Here is a 20,717-nt window from a genome sequence, read left to right as displayed (position 1 = left end):
GTGCGCCCGGACGGCCGGGCGCCGCGGGAGCGTCCCGAGCACTAGCGGAGGCAGGCCGGGCTTCACTCGTAGCCGCCCGACGCCCGAGGTCGCGGCGGGAGGAGCGGTTCCCACGCACCATCCCAGCGGGGTGGTAGACTGCGCCCGGGGCCCCGGGCCGCACCGCCCGGCTGACGCGCGGCTTTTCTCTGCCAATGCAGCCACCATTACAGCGTGATCAACTCCTTTGGCTCTAAGAATGCTGAACGGCACCACTCTAGAGGCAGGTGAGTTATACACCAGTTTCCTTCTCGTGTCCTCTGCCCTTTCTCTTGGGCTGCTGTACACATCGGTGAGTGTGTGTGTTGTGTGCGCGCACACGCGTGTGACTTCACTGGGTGGAAGAAAGAGGTGTGTGTGTGTGTGTGTGTGTGTGTGTTAGAAATTAAACCACGTTTAGAAGGCTCTAAAATGTAGTCTCGTTCAGTCTCCTGCCAAGATTCCTGAAAGCTGCGTTTCCCTCCTTTTGCCTTTTTTTTTTTTTTTAATATCTTTGACTTTTTTGAGGATGGAGAGGGGGACGTGGAGGTCACGGTGGTGCTGAGCCGCGAGTTATCCGTGGCCGCGAGAGGGATGCGCCCTCGACCCTCCCCGATGCTGCTGGGGGCGTCTCCCCACCGGAAGGGATGGGGGGGGGGGCAGGGCTGACACCGCTGCTCACCTGTGTAAAGCTTAACTGGAAACTGGCTTCCCGGACATTTTTTGTTCAATGCAAACCCGCGCACCAGTTCCGGCGCGCGACCTCAGAGGCCGTGGTGCGGGACATCTCCCTTTATTCCTCGGGCGGCTGAGGGCCAGCGGCGCGGCAAATGTCAGGTAAAAGGGCTTCAGATTTCGGAGGTGGCATCCGTCCACCCCCCCCCCCCGGAAAAGAAGCCAGGGGCCACGGAGGAAGGAGATTTGAACTGAGCGAACGATGGGCAGGTGGCTTTGAGGGTGCCGACGAGGTGCGTGGTTCAGAGAGCGCAGAGGGGCAGGGCTGTGGGGCTCTAACGGCGCGTAGCTGGGGCGCGGCCCTGGGTCTCCCCTCGGCGCAGGAGGACTCCCCCCGGCCCAGCTCCGCTCAGCCCACTCCCATCTGTCTGGAGGGAGGCCCTCCTAGCAGGACTGAGTCAGAGATGCTCCCGTGCTGCAGCGCCCGTCTGGACCTGTTTGAACGTAGAGATTCCCTGTGCGCACCGACTAGAAAAGGCCCGGTGGCTCGGGAACATCCGCTGACCCTCCGCCCAGCGCAGCCAGGGTGACACCACTGAGTGAGCGGTGCCTAACCCCAGACGATGTTGATTTCCCCGGGCCCTGGGACGTTCTCAACAGTGCCAAAAGCCAGACACTGCTTCCAGAGCTGCACCTTTCAGACCAAGGGGGCTCCTCAAACAGTTCAACTGGGTCAGGAGGAAAGGTGACCTCTGCCTTTTTAAGGGCAAACCCAGGGCACAGGATCTTGGCCTCCAAGGTTCAGATATAAAGAGAACTTGAGTTGCCTATCTTATCAAGAGATGGGTCTGCTGGGGTTTTCCCTCTCTGGTTGCTCCCAGGGCAGAGCAATGCATTTCCTTTATTTCCTGTCTCTTGCTCTCTGAGGAGTTTTTCTGGGCAGGTGTCTGGGACTAAGTTGCCACTTTCATGGAGATTCCAGGACCCTGAACCCTTCGTCCCTACTCCTCTGCCCTGCTAGAGACCAACCGCCCGCTCTTCTGAAAGCTGCAACAGTAGCCAGATGGATGGATCCTGGAGCACTGAAAAGAGTGAACTGCGTGTGCCCAATTGTGAGGAGGGCTGCACCTGGCCAGGGTTCTGCCCCACTGCTCCAAATACAGCTTTGAGTTCAGAGAGGAGAGTTGACATCCTATTATGGGCCCCAGGTGGGGGGAACCCACTGCACCTGTCCCATTTAGATAGGCGGAGCCCCAGGAAATGAACCAGGGAACACTCCGACTTTTATGGAGCACTCTCGGGCTATTCTGAGGGAAGACTGGCTCCAGTCCCTCCTCACCGTAGGTGAAAGAAGTCTGAGCTACAAAGATGCTCTCCTTAAAGTGCTTGCTGTCTTTTGTGAATAAGGGGTAGTAAGGGGGGCCCTCTTAGGTATCTTTCAAGGGCTCCAAGACAAAAAGGATACACCCAGTTCTTGGAGCATTCCCCACCCCCCCACCATGGGCTTCTTCTTCAAGGAAATGTGAGAGGAGGCAGAGCTGGGTGGGTGGGGAGTAATTTCTGCAGGATTAAAAAGGACCTCCCAAACTCCAGCAGCACCCCCTGCCCCACCCCTAGCTTTCTAAAAACTTCCTACATTGGCTGCGAACGAAGACTCCTGGCAGTTGGCTTCTTTATGGGAAGTAGCAACTCCCACCGGGTGTAGGAACTTATAACCTGAGTTTATAAGAAAAAGCAGGCATAGCTGGGATCCAGCCCCAAAGACTATTGTAGAAGGGGGTCTGCCCTGCCAGTACCTGATAGATGATTAACAAATACTTGTGGAAAAGAAGAATGAATGGATGGGTGGATGGATGGGTGGATGTGTGGATGGTTTACATCATTTCTGTGATTGGCTTCCTTGGAGACTTCATCGAGCTCTGGCTTTTTCTTGCAGTTGTTTGTTAAACTTTCCCTTCATAGAGTCTCTAAAGTTTCATCTCTTGCAAGAATAGGGTGGTATTCTTGGGTTCTTTGTTTTTGCTGACCCGGACCAAAATCCAATAACAGCCAAGCCAAATTCCAAACACCCCCATTTGGTAGGTGGTGATGGGGGCGAGCGGTGATGGGGGTGATGGTGAGAGCGGCAGTTTAGTCCAGAAACTAGACAAAGTCAGTCCCTGGATTGAGGTCCCAAATTTACTTTTTCCTTGGAGCTTCCTTGGGTTAACTAACTGACTTTCTTCTCAGAAACCCCTCCTCTTTCTTCTTCTCCTCCTCCTCCTTGGGGTCTGAGTCCATTTAGCTGTTGACTTGTGGGAAGGCAATCTGCCCCTTTGTGAGAGGACCTGCTGTCTCTGAAAGGGTTGCTGGTCCCAGCCCCTCCTTGGGGCCCTTCATTTGTGCACGTGGGTTTGAAAAGCTCATTGATTTCCATCCAAAGGGGCTAATTACATTACTTACAGTAAATAGCAGCCCTGCTGTCCAGTAGGGCTGCCAAAGTGGGGGGGGGGAGGTCTCCAGCTTAGTTCACTTGATTGGCTTCGTTTTTGTGTGAAATTGTGTTTTATGAGCTGTATTCTGGCACCCGGAGGACTGTAACAGCGTCCAGTCTGCGAATAACATTATTTTTGACCCTGAGAAAAGAGCAAGGGGAAGCAGTGGAGTCTTGGGTTTCATGGAAGAGGTGACTCCAGCAGCTTCAGAAGGCGAAGCTTTGGGACAGGAAGTCAGACTGCTGCAGAGAGTAGCTCCCTTCCTCCCTCCATTCTTGTCTGCCTGCCTGCCTGCCTTTTTTTCCTTCCTTCCTTCCTTCTTTCCTTCCTTCCTTCCTTCCTCTCCCTCTCATTTTCATTGTCTCATTTCTTCCCATCCCTTTCTTTCTTTCTTTCTTTCTTTCTTTCTTTCTTTCTTTCTTTCTTTTCCTCTTTCTTTCTTTCTTTCTTTCTTTCTTTCTTTCTTTCGTTCTTCCTTCCTTTTCTTTCTTCCTTTTCTTTCTTTCTTTCTTTCTTTCTTTCTTTCTTTCTCTCTCTCTTCCTTCCTTCCTTCCTTCCTTTTCTTTCTTCCTTTTCTTTCTTTCTTTCTTTCTTTCTTTCTTTCTTTCTTTCTCTCTCCCTTCCTTCCTTCCTTCCTTCCTTCCTTTTCTTTCTTCCTTTTCTTTCTTTCTTTCTTTCTTTCTTTCTTTCTTTTTCTCTTTCTTTCTTTCTTTCTCTCTCTCTTTCTTTCTTTCTTTCTTTCGTTCTTCCTTCCTTTTCTTTCTTCCTTTTCTTTCTTTCTTTCTTTCTTTCTTTCTTTCTTTCTCTCTTTCATCTTTCCCTCCTCTTTCCCTCCCTGTCTCCCTTCATCTTTCCAAATTGGGCCGCTGTTCCAAGTCAGTTTCCCTGGAGGGAAGCAAGTCTGCCACCAGCATGCCCCTCTGAGGTATCCAGGATGTGTCGGGACGTGAGCCATTCCTGGGAAAGCCGATGGGGGTGGTGGGAAACAGGCAGGCACTCGGGAGGAAAGAAGCAGAGAGCAGCCCCAGCTTCCTACTTTCCCTGCTTAAAGCTGGGCTGGTTCCTGCCGCTGCTGTGCGCTTCGGGCCCCTAGGGGGCTTCTGGTGGCTTGCATGAATCGACAATATCGGAGTATTGTGGACACTTTTTAATAGGGCCAAGGAGGGGCCACCGCTAACGGGAACAGAGGGAGACAGAACAATCCCGCCTCTTGTGGGGCGCAGGTCTGCCATTCTGCTTGTCAGCTCTCACCTTCCCCTCCTCCACCACGAGGAGCCCCTCTCACATCCTCCTAAAATTGCGGCACATCCAGTTTTACAAGTCTCCGTCCGACAAGGGCAGTGGGAACAGCACGCAACTGGGCAGGCACCTAGTCCTTCAGGGTCCTCCACTTGCTGCCCGCATCGACAGGTTTCAAGGGGGACCCTGGGATCCCCAGCAGATTACCTGCAATCCTGAATTGGGTAAGAGAACACCTCACCCCACGTCATGGTTCAGTTGAGTACTCCCCACTACAAGTCCATGCCTCGTCCGCTACATTCATTTTTCAAAGAAAAGCTTTTTTGCCACCAATAGCCAGAATCTTAGGTTCTCCTAGCCTGTTTTTCACTTTGGGGGGGGGGTGGTGGTGCTCCAGGCTCTGGTAGGGTGGAGGGCCTCTAGGAGAGGTGAGGAGACCTGCTTTTAAAAAGTGAGTTGAAGAAGACGGGAAGAGAGGAATCTCTGTTTAACATTTACTTATTTGGGAGCCCCTGCAAGCTAGGGACCGTAAAAGTCCACAAAGAGGAAACCCAAAGTTTGGAGCTGACATTCTGTGTGCCTTGAGCTGGGGTCTGATCTTGAACTTGGACCAAATAGATGGGCTTTCTGCCTCCTGCACAAGGGCGGGGGCAATATGGGCTCCTTTTCCCCTTTAAAACATGATTACTGGGAACTCTTGGAAGGATGTGTGTGTGTGCATGTGTGTGTGTGTGTGTGTGTGTGTGTGTGTGTGTGTTGGGGGGGAAGTAAATGCCCCCTCCCACTCCCCCCCTCCAGCCCCCTCCCCTTTGTAATGTTTGTCCCTGCTTGCCCATCACCAGGGGGTTGAGAGGAGTGTGACAGGTCTTTGTTGTCTGAATAAAAATCCGTGGCAGCTCCAGGGAGAGAACTCCTCCTACTAAATTATCAAAAATGGGCTGGCTTTAGTCTCTTAACAAATTGGACACAGCTACGGCAGGAGCAGTCCCCAACCCAACCTACAGGCACTGGGAACTTGCAAGCAGCCAGGGACCGCTGAAAATAGCACTTCTTTTTCTTTCTTTGTGTTCGAAACTATTTTCTTTCTTCGCCAGATTTTGTTTTCCTCCCCCCGCTGCAGTGTTGTTTCCCATTAGTAATTCGATCTCTCAGAGCAGTAAGATTCGCCTTCTTCGTCTCCTTTCCCCTCCGCCCCTGTTTGTTTGTTTTCTGCACATCTCCTTCAGGGAGACGCTGGGGTTCCCCCCCCCCTTCTTTTTTTCTTTTCCGAGCAGACCAATTTCCACTCCGTCTGCCTCTTTCTTCTTCCCTCTCTCCCTCTTGCCCTCTGTCCCGGAGCGCCTCTGCGCTCCTCCAACACGCAGCTCTCTGCGGTCCCTTCTGCTCCTTCACTCGGATGAGCTGAGAGCCGCGGGCGTGTGTATATGGAAATAGTGGGGTGCCGAGCAGAAGACAACTCGTGTCCTTTCCGTCCCCCAGCCATGCTCTTCCACGGGATCTCCGGAGGCCACATCCAAGGTATCATGGAGGAGATGGAGCGCAGATCTAAGACGGAGGCCCGCCTGGCCAAAGGCGCTCAGCTCAACGGCCGCGACGCGGTAAGGAAGGGCCCCCTCGGAGGCGGGAGGCAGGCGCCCCTGCGCGCTCGGCGAAGCCGGGTCTCCATCGCTGGCCGGCCGAGTTGAGGATGGAGGGTCCCAGGGAACGTCCGTTCCCGGCTGTCGGGTGGGTTTTCTCCGCGCCCACTGCCTGCCGGGCTAAGAAACGGCCGCCTTTCTGGCTTGAAATGTCTCCGCGACCGAGACCGTGAGCTCGCAACTCTCTGCCGCAGCTGTTCCCGGCAGAGCAGGGAGGGCCGGGAGTGAGAGGATGGGGATGTCCTCTTCTGCAGCCCCCCAACCTCTGGTCTCCGCTCCCCCCAGACTGCGGGCGCCTCCCCGGCGAGGGTGGCGGCCGGGAGGGCGAGCTGGGCGCGGGCAACGCGCGGACGGCGCGCGCAGCCGGGGCGTCCGGGCCAAGCAGGAGCCCAGGTGGCTCTAGTCTCTGGGTGTGGTGACCGGACCTTTGGAGAGGACTCGGACTCAACTGGGCCACCTTCAGTTCTCGGGACGCTCGGAGCTCCGCATTGCCTAAGCCGGCGATTTTCGGGGTCTCGGGCAGCCCGGCTCGGCCCCTCTAGCGAAGCGGGACGGCGTTCAACTTCCGGGCCGGGCGGGTGGAACGTGCAGGGGGAAACCTAATAAAAATCCGGAGGAGCCGGGCACCTAGCCCCAGCGCGAGAGCTTCGGAGCCCTTGAGCGGTGTAATCAACGACCACTGTTACCGCTATTCATATTAATGAAAGTCATGTCCGATTAATAAAGAAAACCAATTAATAGTCTATGTGCTTCCCTTTCCCACTTACGAGCCGGGAGGGGAAAACTGCAGAAGTCTCCGGAAATGATTTCAGCCAAACAGAGCTGTGCACATCCTTTGGCAACACACCGGGGATTGTAACGCAAACTAACCCGGTACTCTGCCCCGAGCGGGTCAGTGGTGTTTTGGGTTCCACCAAGTAGCCGAGCTCGTGGGTGTTTCCACATTTGCAACATGAATTCTGTACCGGGGAGGAGGTGGGGGCTGGTCTGAGTAAAGGACGGGACTTTACTTTTCCAGGCCCGCCAAAGTTTTGTGGGGAAGTCCAACCCATTCCTGCTAGTCTTGAGGGAGATGTCCAGCGGTTACCTCCTTCTTTTTCTTTTTCCTTGCTGTGACTATCTTGTCTAAAAACAAAAAGCAGCAACCCAAACTCTAATTGCGTGGCGGGGCTGGGCTGGTCAAGGTGAGGCTTCCTCATCCGCGGCCGTGTCGGTGGGTCAGCGGGCGGGAAGCTTAACCTGGCCACTAAACAGATTTTCAGGACACAGATCTCCTGGGTATGTTAATGCCGGGGAAAGAGGGACTGTGCAGAGGGGACCAGACAATGGACTCTTCCTGGGAACAGGCACTTTATACCCTTACTGGGGAGGGGACCGATATCCCTGAAAAACAGAGAACAGCCAAATCTATCCAGATCAAAACAATGTCGACCAAATTGTGAGCACGGGTATAATAATCGCTTCCTTCCTTTTAACTTAACTCTGCCCATAGGAATTTAGAGAAATACAATGTCTTAAAAAAGTCTGTGTTCGTCCAAATCTCCTCTCCACTCCCCAGTAAAAATTTCCGTTGTTTAGTTTTGTGTGCGTTGAAACCCACAATTTTTAGCTTGTACATGCGAATTGGGGAGCACGCGCCCAACCTCTGCTCAGTGCGGTCCTAGCATTTTAAAGAGGCTCTAGGTGGCCGACGCGTCTTTAGGTTAATAGTCCCAGGAGGATGCGCACGCCGGGTCCAGGCAGACACTACAGAAATGGAGTGAGTCGCGGCGGGGAACTTTTCCCCGACGTTTGCCTTTGCACTGTGGCCCCTGCCCCTGGAGGTGCTCCCCAAACGACTTGAGCTTCGGAAAGGGGTCTCGAAGCTGTGCGTCCCCACCGCACCTCCTCCTCAGCGGTGCGTTGTGCTTGCCTTGCAGGGCATGCCCCCGCTGAGCCCCGAGAAGCCCGCTCTCTGCGCCGGCTGCGGGGGCAAGATCTCGGACAGGTACTACCTGCTGGCTGTGGACAAACAGTGGCACCTGAGGTGCCTGAAGTGCTGTGAATGTAAGCTGGCCCTCGAGTCGGAGCTCACCTGCTTCGCCAAGGACGGTAGCATTTACTGCAAGGAGGATTACTACAGGTATTCCCGCCCCTATCGATCTCTTACGCCCTGGTACACCTGGCGCGGCCACCTGCCCGAGCCGGGGAGCCTCCCCTCGGTTCGCCCCCTTTCGCCCCTTCGGGGTACTGTTACCAATCCCGAGACCAGGGAAGTCCACTGCAGACGGGTTCGAGCTGAGCCACCCCCACCAAGGGCAGTGAGGATGGGTGGGAGGAACCCCCAAGGTCTGGAGCTGCCAGTGAATAGCACCCATTCCCGACACTGCACAGCTCGGTAGAGGGGATCTGGGGAAGCTCGGAATCTTGAATGCACGCCTGTCTGTCGACCAACACCGAAGCGGGGTGTTCTCTCTCTCTCTCTCTCTCCGTTTACTACGAACGGGGCGAGATCCGCACCTTGGAAATGAACTGGTGGCCCAGGCGGCCGTATCCGGGTGTCATGGTTTCACAAGGGTGGCAGGAAACCGCGTAAATGACCATGAAAAGGAATAATCGCCGTTGGTGAAACAAACCTAAGCCACTCAGTTCTGAGTTCCATTCACGGCGAGTTAGAACCGTGCTGGTCAGCCTGGAGAGTAAACTCGGGAGATGTTTTTTTGTGATGCTTCCCAGTTATTTTTCTGGGGTGGGAAAGAGAACAGTTATGTGCAAGTGACCTCGCTCTGCTCTCAATCAGAGGAGAGAGGTGATTAAAAAAGAATAAGCTTTCCTCTGCGGAGGCGTCTGTCTGAATGCTTTCGTACACTCACACATCCATAAATAACAATAATAATAATACCACCCTTCATAGGATATTTTGTAACGGATGAAACGCTTTCCCTCGGCGTTGAAATTTAAGATTCTTTCCATAGCGTTCGAGTTAGTTAAATGCGGGTTTTTGGTTTTGTTTTGTTTTGTTTGGCTTTTTGTTTGTTGTGTTTTTTTCCCTTTTAATCTTTACAGAAAAGGAAACTGAGGATGTTACCCAATTCTTCTTATTTTAATGTAAGGTTTTTTTTTTTTTTGTCCTGGTTCACCAGAACAGGTCAAAAAGTAAACAAAATTAATGACCAAATGCAAACGGACCCGTGTCCTCTTCTCCCGGAACCCTCCTACGTGCCCGTCTTGGGCCACCGCTGACCAAACCCCAGGTGTCAGGGGTGGGAGATGGCCCCGTCTTTGCCTCAACCAGCGCCCTGACTTGACGGGTTTGTTTTTCCAGAAGGTTCTCTGTGCAGAGATGTGCCCGCTGCCACCTTGGCATCTCCGCCTCCGAGATGGTCATGCGCGCCCGAGACTCAGTCTACCACCTGAGCTGTTTCACCTGCTCCACGTGCAACAAGACCCTGACCACGGGCGACCATTTTGGCATGAAGGACAGCCTGGTGTACTGCCGCGCCCACTTCGAGACCCTCTTGCAAGGGGAGTATACACCGCAGCTGAGCTACACCGAGCTGGCGGCCAAGAGCGGCGGCTTGGCCCTGCCTTACTTCAACGGCACTGGCACCGTGCAGAAAGGGCGGCCCCGGAAGCGGAAGAGCCCAGCGCTGGGAGTGGACATCGTCAATTACAACTCAGGTGAGCCCTGCTACTTTCCCCTCACCCCTCCAGCAGCCCTGGCCTCCGGCTGCCCAGCGGAGGATTCCACAGAACTCCTTTCCCGTCCGAGATCTGGTGGCAAGAGTGTTTTGCTTAACACTCCCCTTTCCTCAGCACACCTCCCTTTCGCTCAGAAGGAGGAGAAAGAAGGAGAGAAACAGGAGAGACAGAAGGAGAGGGGGAGAGGAGGAGAGGGGGAGAGGGGAGAGAGAGAGAGAGAGAGAGAGAGAGACCTTTATTTAGGTTGTGGCAAAAAACACATTCATAACCATGAGGCTGCAATGACTTCCCCCAAACAGGCAGAGCCAAATCCTTGTTGCCCATTAGTTAATGAGCCCATTAGTTTCTGGCTCCCAGTTGGAGCAAAACAGCCCCAGGGCAATTCCTGTGTGGAAGCCAAATTATAGATCCTGGAGGAGGTTTTCCTATATACTGAAAAAAAAAAAAATCTTCAGAGCCCAACTCCAGTCGTCTAGAGGGAGCAGAGGCTGTGGTCACCAGCCCAGAGTTAATCAGGAACACAGTTGGCAGGAGTGTCGAAAACCAAATCCCTGGTCTTGGTGAAAAAGCAGCTGTAGGGGTAGGAATCACCCTCCACAGCTGAGCTGGCCTGCCCCTTGTGTAGGTCAGGGCAGTCATCCAGCCAGCTCATTCCCTGTATGATAAACCACCAGGACCTCCAGAGCCCCTGGAAAACTGAAAGATGCTCCAGGTCAGGACCACTGAGGCAGCGCGGTGGTGTGACAGGCCACTCTTTTATCCTCCACCAGCCTTCTGTCTTAATCAAAAACGAAATGCAGGCAACAGGCCTGAGAGCACACTTTCTCCCTTGCTTTGGGAAGACATGTATCACTTATCAATATCTCTCAATCATCCGTTCCCCATGGTTGGTAGCTTGCCCCTGCTCTGCATCCCCCAGGTGAGGATAGGGATGGACCTTGTCGAGCACGTGGAACTCCAAGCAGGAAGGAAGCTCTTCTTAGGAGTTCCAGACACTGGGAAAAAAAGGGGGGTCTGGAAAGCCCCCAGGCTAATGCTTGGGAAACCAAGGACTGGCTTCCCATGCCCAGCCCAGCCCTGGCTGGGAATCTTAGCCGACAGTAGACTCAGGCTAGGGAGTCCATTCTACCGGAAGGGACCCGAGGGACCCTCATTGTGGCAACCCTACTCTGTTACCATGAGCACCCAGTTACCAGCCAAAGCATGGACGTCCCAGAGCACAGATCTTGCTGGTTTTTGCCTTCCGGTCCCCAGTGCCTGGTATGGTGTCTGACCCATTGTGGCTCAAAGTTATCCAGTAGGATAAGTGATTTACCCACGGTCACACAGCCAGCGTGAACCATTTGGAACTGATAGGCCTGCTCGGAGCCCAGAGTTTCCTGGGGAAGCCTCTCAGGAAGGGCGGCTCCCCCCCAGCCTTCTGCTGGGCTGCCTCCTGGGGTTCTCGGCTGCTGTAACTGAGGAGAAGGAATCCCGACCCGGCCAGAGCGGCGCGCGGCGTCCCAGGGAGATTAGCGACCAGGGAGCTCAGCGCAGCGACATTTGTCCCTAGGGGGTTCAGGCCAGGGTCGCTAGAGCAAGGGAAAAGGCCAGCCTGCTCTCTCCAGACCCCACCAGGATCGGTTTGTGGCGGGGCAGCGGGCGCAGCCCCGGGTTTTGCCAACCCCCGGCTGCGGGTCGCGGCCTGGCTCTCGTCCCTGCTGCACTTCCGCGGGGGTTTGGTTCGGGGCCACTTTGCCCAGCGCGCTCATTTCATCTCCTTTGATGCGAGGTCCCCGGAGCAGGACAGGCAGGGCACCAATTGTTCTTTATTAATAGAAGATGACATCGGAATCTCGAGCCACTCACCAAGGCCCTAATGCCCTAATTAGACAGAGACAGAGACAGAGACCGAGAGGCCGGGACCCACATCACTGGAGAGTCCTTGGGAGAGAGGGAATCCCTCCGCCCGAGAAAGTGTGCAAAAAGGTGGACATTTCTAGCCACAGGAAGCAATCCTATTTTTTCCGCTTGTTTATTTAATCTAACTAGCTCAATTTGATTTCGCCTTGGATCTTTCTTTAGTGGGAAGAGCTGGGAGCTTTAAGGACAATAGAATTTAGTGGTAGCTAGAGAATACAAATTTATATCTTCAAAAAAAAAAAGAATGAAAATCTCCTTCCACTTAGGCCTTTAGTTTGTATATTAATGCTGCAAGGTTTCTCGAGAAAGGTGATGCTGTTTAGCTCCTGCAGGAGGAGACGGTTGCTGAGGCCTCACTATCTGGAATTTGAACATCACACGACCTCAGACTGGATGTCTTTTAATTAGTATCCACCCCATCCTTTCTGGACTTTTCCTAGAGATACAAATGAATAGTACATACTTCTTTAAAATTAGATGGAAATAAATAATCTAGAGAAACTGGATCAAAGATACATGACCAGAAATCAATCCCACTGTTTAAAAAAAAAAAAAAAAGGTTATGCATCTAACCATCTATGCCAGTTTGTTACAAAACTAGCAAAAGAAAAGCTTCAGCAAATTGAAAACATGTTAAAAGGTAGAAAATGAGATGGACCCACAGTTTTAACTCATTATTTTTGCATCTAACCATCTATGCCAGCTTGTTACAAAACTAGCAAAAGAAAAGCTTCAGCAAATTGAAAACATGTTAAAAGGTAGAAAATGAGATGGACCCACAGTTTTAACTCATTATTTTTGCTTTCTTTGGGTCTTATATTGCCATCTCTGCTTAATTGTAAACTAGTTTCAGAAAGAGTAGCGTTGACACTAAAATGCAATCTATGAATTGATATATTAAAAAAAATCCTATACATTAAATATGTTTATGATTCAAAGACGTCCAGAGAAGATGTGAAAGGTGGCAAAGATCAGTTAGTGTTTGACATCTGGCAAATGCCTTTTAGCGAGAATATTACTAATTTAGTTAATCCTCCCTGTGCAGATCCCAGGCAGATATTTTAGAAAGAGACATAGAGAGTTTATTTGGAATCCTAGATTGAAAGGCAGCCCTCCAGGAGTGAAGATTTAGTGTAGGATAGGCAGCTCCTATTTGGGTAACTTAGAGATAGTGGCGAGACTAAATTTTTGCCAGTTTTTAAAATCTGCTTTCCTTGGGTTTTCTTGGATTCTAAAGCTCCTGATAGTTGTGAAATTAGCCTGGCACTGACCCCTAGTGGTCTCCCAGGGATCAGTTAGTTCTCAGAAGGTTACATACCTTCGGAACAGAAACTCGCTTTAGTACAGGTGACCATTATTTCATCAGTGACTGGAAAAGAAAATATTTAGATCTTCTCACTGACTTTATAGTGTGTCAGATGTGTACTTATAGGTGGACGTTTAAAGTAGTTTTAAGAGAGTTGTCTTTCCATCTCATAATTCAGAGGGTGGGGGGAAACAAGTAGACTTCTGAAGTAGACCCTGGGGAAACACAATCACTTGCAAGTTTATATAATGCATCTGTAGTTAAACACAAACAATTTAGGATAATGCACTGAGTTACCATGTGGAAGAAGTAGATTGCTCTTTTCAGTTGAGTAATATGATAACACCGTCACAGGAAAAGCATACAGTAATGTCTGTTTAATAAAGAGCGAACAATCTTCTTACACTGAACTGTATACTGTGTGGAAACAAGTCCCATAATTGTGTTTAATGAACTAACGTTATCTGCTGAATTTTTAATCAGCAATAATGAATGTAGAATGCATATTTAGAAAAGCAGTTTAATCAAACTGTTCTATGATTATTTTTCATAAACTTCATTTTAAAGACTAATGAGTACATAGTGAGGTGAGGAATCACATTCATCTCTAAGAAATAATACCTTGAGTTGGGGCAGTGGCTAAGGGCATTAGTTAAGCACTTAGTTAAGTCCTCTAAGTGTAATATTCAATCTGATGTGCTGTTCAGGAAAAGTTAAATGTTACTCACATACGGTAAGAATGAAATTTATTTGAAGAAGCCCCAAAGCCAGGTGTGCCTCTTTGACCATTTTGTGGTGGGTACATTTATAATCTGGTTGTGAAATATAGCTCAGTTTACTAGAGATAAATATAGTTTTATAGTAGGTCTTAAGAGGCCGTTTCATCCATTTGAGGATATGAAAGTGCAATTCTGTAGAATATTTGAACCCAACATGTCCCCCACTGGGCTAAAATAGGATAAAATGTAGCGTATATTCTTTCTCTGATCTCTGAGGGTATGTTACTTTTCTGGGCAGTTTAAAAGAAGGATATGGTCAACATTTGTATGTATATGGCCAACTTGGATTCCATTCGAGTTGACTTGGCTTTGCATTAATAGTCACTTGATTTTATTGATGAACAAAGATTCAAAATCTTGGTGGAATGCTTTTGAGTCCTGGCCCTGTGCTTGACTCAGGGGACCCAAAGGTGAATAGTATATAATCTTTCTCTCAATGAAGTCATCTGCTCTTTTGCCAGATGTGCCCTCCTCCTTGTGTATCTTATGGAAATTTAAACAAAGGAAACATTAATTCATGCCTAATGTAATGTCTTCTTACAATAGAGCAAATTTCTTGTTAAATGGATTTTGTGATGTGCCTGACCTCTTGGTTGATGGCCCAAACTACTGTTTCTGCTGATTATGCTGGTTTACCAGAAAGTTTCAGAACATAATTCTAACCAGAGCAAAGCAGGCAAATAATATTTTATCAAGCAGAAGAGCTAATATTAAGAAATGTTTTACTTTCTTCAGTAAAGTAGTATGCCACCAAGTAACATGATCAGGTTAATTTTAGATATTCTATTATAATGTGCTAAAATGTAGGATGATCAGATCTGAAAATACATCGTATAAATACCTGAAGTAAGGGTTTAAAGAAAAAAAAATCGCCATGCCCTTTAAGTTGAGAAGTTGGTCGAATCAGTAAATATTTAGCAAAACATTTTTCATTTTGTAGTCATATTTCCTACACAGAGCCAGGAGGTTATTGGAAATGACCTTTTAAATGTGCAGCTTTACATCCTGGGGATAATGACTCTCAGGCTGGTTTCAAAGTCTGGGTCGTTTTACCCTCAATGCTGAGCAGAGCTCTGCAGGGAGAGAGATGTCACCCTCTTTCTGCCAAACCAGCCAGGGGCACAGCTCAAATCCCACTCACAAACATCCACAGCAAAGAGGGCCAAGATCTGAGCTGAGAAATAAGCACCAGCAGTGTCTCTGAACTGTGAGCTGTGGGGAGTGCTCCAGGCATGAACTGAGTGAAGAGAAGTCTGGGCTCATTCTCTTTCAGAAATATTTATTAAAATAACTCCAAGGGAAAACTGTTTTCTTCCTGGCACTGCCCTATATTAAGCAGCTATAGCTAAAAACCCTCAAAAATAATATTCTTAGGATTACATAAGAAATCTACAAATTCTAATTTTGTAAAACTCTCCCCCTTCTCCAGCTACTTTCCACCTTTTTCCTGGTTGAGAAGACTCGAGGAACATCAGAACAAGCTAAAAATTGGAACTGACTTAGACTCTTCCTTAGTTGGTGGGTTCTCAGAAACTCTCAGATTGGAGAGAGATGAAATGGTTTGCATATCCCTCATGACAAAGAGCAGTGCCTTCAGAGAGTATGTCTCATTTCACAAACATAGACAAAGTGTGGAGTCTCTAAAAACTGTTGTGTGCGCTGTAGGGCAGGGTGCGGTTGTGCATAAACGTATTAGAGTCTATCCTTTTTACTCCTGGGATGTTTCTTTCACACTTGCGACTTCTTCATCTTCTCGAGCTTTCCAGCAACCATTATACAAAAGAGAGGACTCATCTAACATTTTTCCATTACATAAACTTTGGTTGTGGCCACGTGAAGAGGCTGCTTTGGCTGACTTTGGTAATTAACCTCTGTCTTGTCTCGATACAGCTTAAAATTGGGTCGACAGCCTTTCCCACCGTTGCTTTATTTTCCTAGCATCGCACAGCCCGCTACCGCTACCGTTGCAGCAAGTGCGGGACTTCCCACTGAGCAGTTGTTTGTTTGTTCGCTGATCCCGCAACAGGTTGTAACGAGAACGAGGCAGACCACTTGGACCGGGATCAGCAGCCTTACCCACCCTCACAGAAGACCAAGCGCATGCGCACCTCCTTCAAGCACCACCAGCTCCGGACCATGAAATCCTACTTTGCCATCAACCACAACCCGGATGCCAAGGACCTCAAGCAGCTTGCTCAGAAAACAGGCCTCACCAAAAGAGTTTTGCAGGTAAGAAACCTCCATCATTGGCTGTGTATAAATCTCCCTTACCCTTGCCAGTAAAAACAGTTCTCTTCCCTGTTTAGAGCAATACAGATATTTCCTGTACTGCTTCTCATTAGTTTACCTTAGTTATCTCCCCAGAGGGTGTGCGGAAATTTTGCAGGGGCTTCCGGGAGGGTGCCCAAAGAGAGACCCAGGATCATCTGAAATGCAGCCACATTCTTCCTTCCTATCGATGGAGAGATGGGGCCACCCAAGCCAGCACAGCTCACCTCACTGTTCTGCTAATGTGGGTGATGTTATTTGTACAAGTTGTGGCTTTAGAGATTTCCATTCACGTTAGGCTCAGTGCACAGACTTGAGGGGGACCCGCTGGTGCTGTTTTACTTCAGCAAACTCTTGGCAGCCTCACTCACATGCCATGACCTTCCAAATTCAGATCGACCCCCCCTTTTTTTTTTCATTTTTTCAACTCCGGAAAAGCCACAGCCATGGTTAATGTGTCTCAGCAACCAAGTGTAGCAAGAATTTTCCCATTTTAACAAACTGTAGAGCAAAACTAAATACTGAGAGTTAGACCTGCTGTCCAATTGTTTTTCTAAACTTGTAAGGGTAAGAGTATACAACTCATGAAATTACAGTGGGTTGCTGTGGGTCACCTGTGATCTTCTTCTACTTCTCAGTGACAAAGAGCAGGCATTTAAAATTCCACCGACCAGTTTCTGGCTGCTTGGGGTCTGTGGCCCTGGGTTTTTCCTATGTGGAGAATAGTTATCACGTGTCAGACTCAAGAACAGCCTAAAATCTGTTTCAGTGATGTTCATTTCATAGGAGTCCTTCTTACTTTGTGAAACTTTCAATGACCCTGCCTTTCCTCATTCTCAAAAGATAACAAACGCTTAAGGAATCAGGATATAGTTTCCCCCTTGTATCTCTGTGCCTTCATGTCTATGGTATCTCCACTTAAGCATCAGTTGTCCCAAGTGGCACTTGTTGGTGCTGGGGGGATATATACAGTTGAGAGGGAGTACCCATAGTATTACTTGAAATATTCTGTTTTTTAAAAAAAAAAAAAGCCAAAAACCAAAAACAACAAAAACAAAAACAAAACAAACCCCAGCCCTTCTCTGCCAGGAAAAATAAAAACAATTATATTTAAAAAGAAAACATACTCTCAAAAAAAGAAAAAGAAAAAAGAAAAAAGAAAGCAAGCAAGAAAAAAAAAAAGAAACAAAAAGGAAAGACAAAGAGAGAGAGAGAAACAAAAGAAGTCTAAAATAAACATCGGTAAAGAAATCAATTGGGATTGGTTTGCAGGTTTGGTTCCAAAACGCACGAGCCAAATTCAGAAGGAACCTTTTGCGGCAGGAGAATGGGGGTGTTGATAAAGCTGATGGCACGTCGCTTCCGGCCCCGCCCTCAGCAGACAGCGGCGCTCTCACTCCACCCGGCACAGCGACCACTTTAACAGACCTGACCAATCCCACTATCACTGTAGTGACATCCGTGACCTCTAACATGGACAGCCACGAATCCGGAAGCCCCTCACAAACTACCTTAACGAACCTTTTCTAACATTGGTTTTTGTTTTTGTTTTTGTTTTTTCATTCTTCCTCTTCTTTTTATTATTATTCTAATTATTATTATTTTATTATTTACAAGATTTTTTTTCCTAACCCACAAGATATTTGGGAAATAAAAGCAACAGCTTGGTGTGTAGCATCTGCAGCCACTTGGCAAATGAGTTTACAGAATTGTCTCCTTTACGAAGTGTTTTTTTTGTTGTTGTTTTGGTTTGGTTTTGTTTTTGTTTTTGTTTTCTTTTTGTCTACAATGTGTATTTGGATTTTTTAAAAAAAATTAATTAGAGCTTTCAGTTGGTAAGGAGAGTTTTTGAATTATTCTAATAAGTGCCTCTTAAAATTGTATGTTACTTATTTCCAGAATCTCGAAGAAAAAAAAAAGTGGTATGATAATGGGCAAATAATCATATTCCCAATTAAATGATTAGGTTAATAAAGAATCAGATAATTAAAGTTATTTTTTAAATCTTGCGATTGTATGTATACTTATGGAATTTTGAAAACTTCACATTGTTTTTTTTTTTTAATTTTAAAAGTGAAAAAATGTTTTGATTATTCTTTCATCTTACAAATGAGGAATATGATTAAACAAAAAGCATTAACTATAGCAGCTCTAAATATTAAAGATTAATTAGGTGAGAAATCTGTTCTAGCAATGTGACTTTTCCTTCTTTTTAGGGGTGTACATCCCAGGAACACTTGTTAGTTATTTGCTTTTCAACATTTGAAAAATATTTTAACTCCCTGTGTATCTATGAAAATTCCATATAGAGCTTGAAATTCTATACTTTTAACCTAAAGCTAAAAATGATAGTTCTAAAACCATTCTTTCTAAATTAATTTTTTTTCCTAGGGAAAATGGAAATAAGCAAAATATAATTTTTTAAGAAGTTAAAAAAATCAGTATAATTTAATTAATAGCTCTATTAATTGGCTTCAGCTGTACCATGATATTGTATCTGGCATTCTATATGAATTATGTTAAAAAAGAAAACCTTAGTAGACTAATATCGACAATGAGAATTCTTTGGTTTGTTTTGCTTTATTTTACTTTGGCATAGGTTGATATATTTGTCAGAAAAAAAAACTTTTCTGGCATTACAGATTTAAAGTTATTAGTCTTAAAGTAGATAAACTCAGAAGCCTCGTGGATGCTGATCTGAATATATTTCCTAGTTTACAGTAGCATTATTTTTCTTTTAATTTAAGCTAAAATCTTAATGGTCTGGGCAGTGGTGAATGTTCATCTATACGCTTCTGTTGTAGTTAAATACCAATTAGATTGTGGATTTCCTAAAAAAAATAAAAAAGAAGTCAAGATATATGTCTTGCTTTAGTGGATTGTTAAGAATAACTTTGCACATATTCTCCACTTTTTGGACCCCTTAAATCTCCTTTGGTGGTCGAAGTGGCTATTTAATAGATTTTAAAGGTGTCCTTCTGGCTGTATAAATGTGTGGTTACATATTGACAGTTCACTGCCCACATTAAAGTGCATTATTGTAACTTTTGCTCAGGGTCTTTAGAAAATTAGCACAGAAAGTAGCTTATTTTTTAAAAAAAAGATGATGGAAGATAAGTTAACACTGTAACAGAAGAAAGGTGTGATTGCCATTATATATTTAGCAAGTGTGGTTATCATCTTATATGGAGCTTAAATCTTGACTTTTCATATTTCTATTACATTTTGGGCATTTACCACTAACCAGACCAAACAACCTTGGTAAGGCTGAGATCTTATTAATACACTTTTACAGGTAAAATATTGATACTTATAAATTTTGTTCTTTGACAGAACAATGTATGGTACTATAGATCTACTTTATTAAGTAGACTAATTATAACTCAGTTCTCCTACGTGCCTTATGATATAACTTGGAAGTAAGTTTGTGAAAAATCAGGATATATGTGTTGTTTGTTAAATTAACTGTTTTAAGCCCTTTTGACACCTCACTAGTTTTGTACTGTTTTACCTCTTATTTCCGAAACTCTTTTTATGGTGTATCCTGTTAGAGGGGACAGACATGTCATAGAAAGCAGTTGTGCACTCTTTCAAATATAGTTGATAAATTCAATAATCTTATATATTGAGCTTCGTGTTTATAGTACAGTAAGTGGTCTAGCAAAATTGTCCATGTTTCTTTGTTTATTGATAAATGCATTGTATAGAAACTATTTCCCCTAAATATTTATGGACCAAACAATTGTGATATATCCTATTAAATTTGTGTGAATAAACCATTTTGAATCTAAGGAGTTTTATTTCCCATCAATTTAAGGTTTAACTGTACTAGTGTGTTTCCAATATCTATATGTAAAAGCTATTAAAGTGGGAATACAAACAATTTTTAAATATTCAAACATACAAATAGTTTTCAGATTTCCAAACTTCTGATTCATTTTAAATGTACACACCGTTGCATATGCAATGTAATTCAACCTCGAATTACCTTTTAATATATTTTCTTATAATAAAAGTAATGCCCCACCGATTTGACTCCGCCCAATTTTTAGAATTAAAAAAAAAAGATAATTAGCAGACAAAGTAATTGCATGAAAAGAAACTTAACTATGATTAAGATTTAATGTTAGGTCTATTGAGCACAAATGGATATTTGTAAATCAAAATAGAAATTGCAGACCCCTAAAAGCCAAGTTGCTCTGTAGTTAATAAATTGTCACTATGATTTTTTTCAGGGAGAACAAATCTTGGGGCATTACAGCCAAACATCCCGACGTTTGAAAATTCCCTAAAGTATTAAAAGAAGGGGAAAAGTTTGATCGGAAATCCACTGCAGTGAAGACAAAGACAATATTAGGTTATGATAATCATACATTTTAAAATCTATTGAGCCAAAAAAAAAAAAAAAGAGAGAGAGAGAGACAGAGAGAGACTTAAATGTCATTTACTGAATGTTAACAAAAATTCTGTTCTTTATGGTGTCTAACACAAATGGAGGCTTAAAGTTATGTGGTTTACAACAAAATTAGTTAAGCCGTGTATAAACCAGAGCAACCTGGCAGTAATATGCCCACCCCATATTTGAAGAAAATTATTATTGCTAAAAAATCCCACACATTTGTCAAGCACAGTAGTTGTAAAATAAAGTCCAAAAACATTCATTTCACCTGCTTGCTAATGTGTATTAGTCCTATCTGTTGATGGCATTTTCCAATTGTAAATTCAAAGAAAAGCTATC

The 20,717-nt window shown here is 46.3% G+C and overlaps 1 protein-coding gene across 4 annotated transcripts; it reads left to right on the top strand.

Annotated features, from left to right (window-relative positions):
- The first annotated feature begins 238 nt into the window (after nucleotides 1–238).
- LHX9 (LIM homeobox 9) lies at nucleotides 239–20,271 on the top strand. 4 transcript variants are annotated; one of them, XM_047077288.1, is made up of 6 exons: nucleotides 239–266; nucleotides 5,886–6,004; nucleotides 7,963–8,165; nucleotides 9,348–9,703; nucleotides 15,738–15,940; nucleotides 17,252–17,509. In XM_047077288.1, exons 1-6 carry the CDS (start codon nucleotides 239–241, stop codon nucleotides 17,507–17,509), a joined length of 1,167 nt encoding a protein of 388 aa, XP_046933244.1. The 4 variants fall into 4 exon arrangements, with proteins under 4 accessions (XP_046933244.1, XP_046933246.1, XP_046933243.1 ...); XM_047077289.1 differs by lacking the exon at nucleotides 239–266 and adding an exon at nucleotides 13,590–13,595 and having other exon boundaries at nucleotides 5,888–6,004; XM_047077290.1 differs by lacking the exons at nucleotides 239–266; nucleotides 17,252–17,509 and adding an exon at nucleotides 20,215–20,271 and having other exon boundaries at nucleotides 5,831–6,004.
- The last annotated feature ends 446 nt before the right edge of the window (nucleotides 20,272–20,717 follow it).

Source organism: Lynx rufus, unplaced genomic scaffold, assembly GCF_022079265.1.
Source record: "Lynx rufus isolate CCGP_SWC_20201006 ecotype Redwood Valley unplaced genomic scaffold, mLynRuf1.p SCAF_15, whole genome shotgun sequence".
Classification (NCBI taxonomy): Eukaryota; Metazoa; Chordata; class Mammalia; order Carnivora; family Felidae; genus Lynx; species Lynx rufus.
This window is presented reverse-complemented; position numbering and strand designations above follow the sequence as displayed.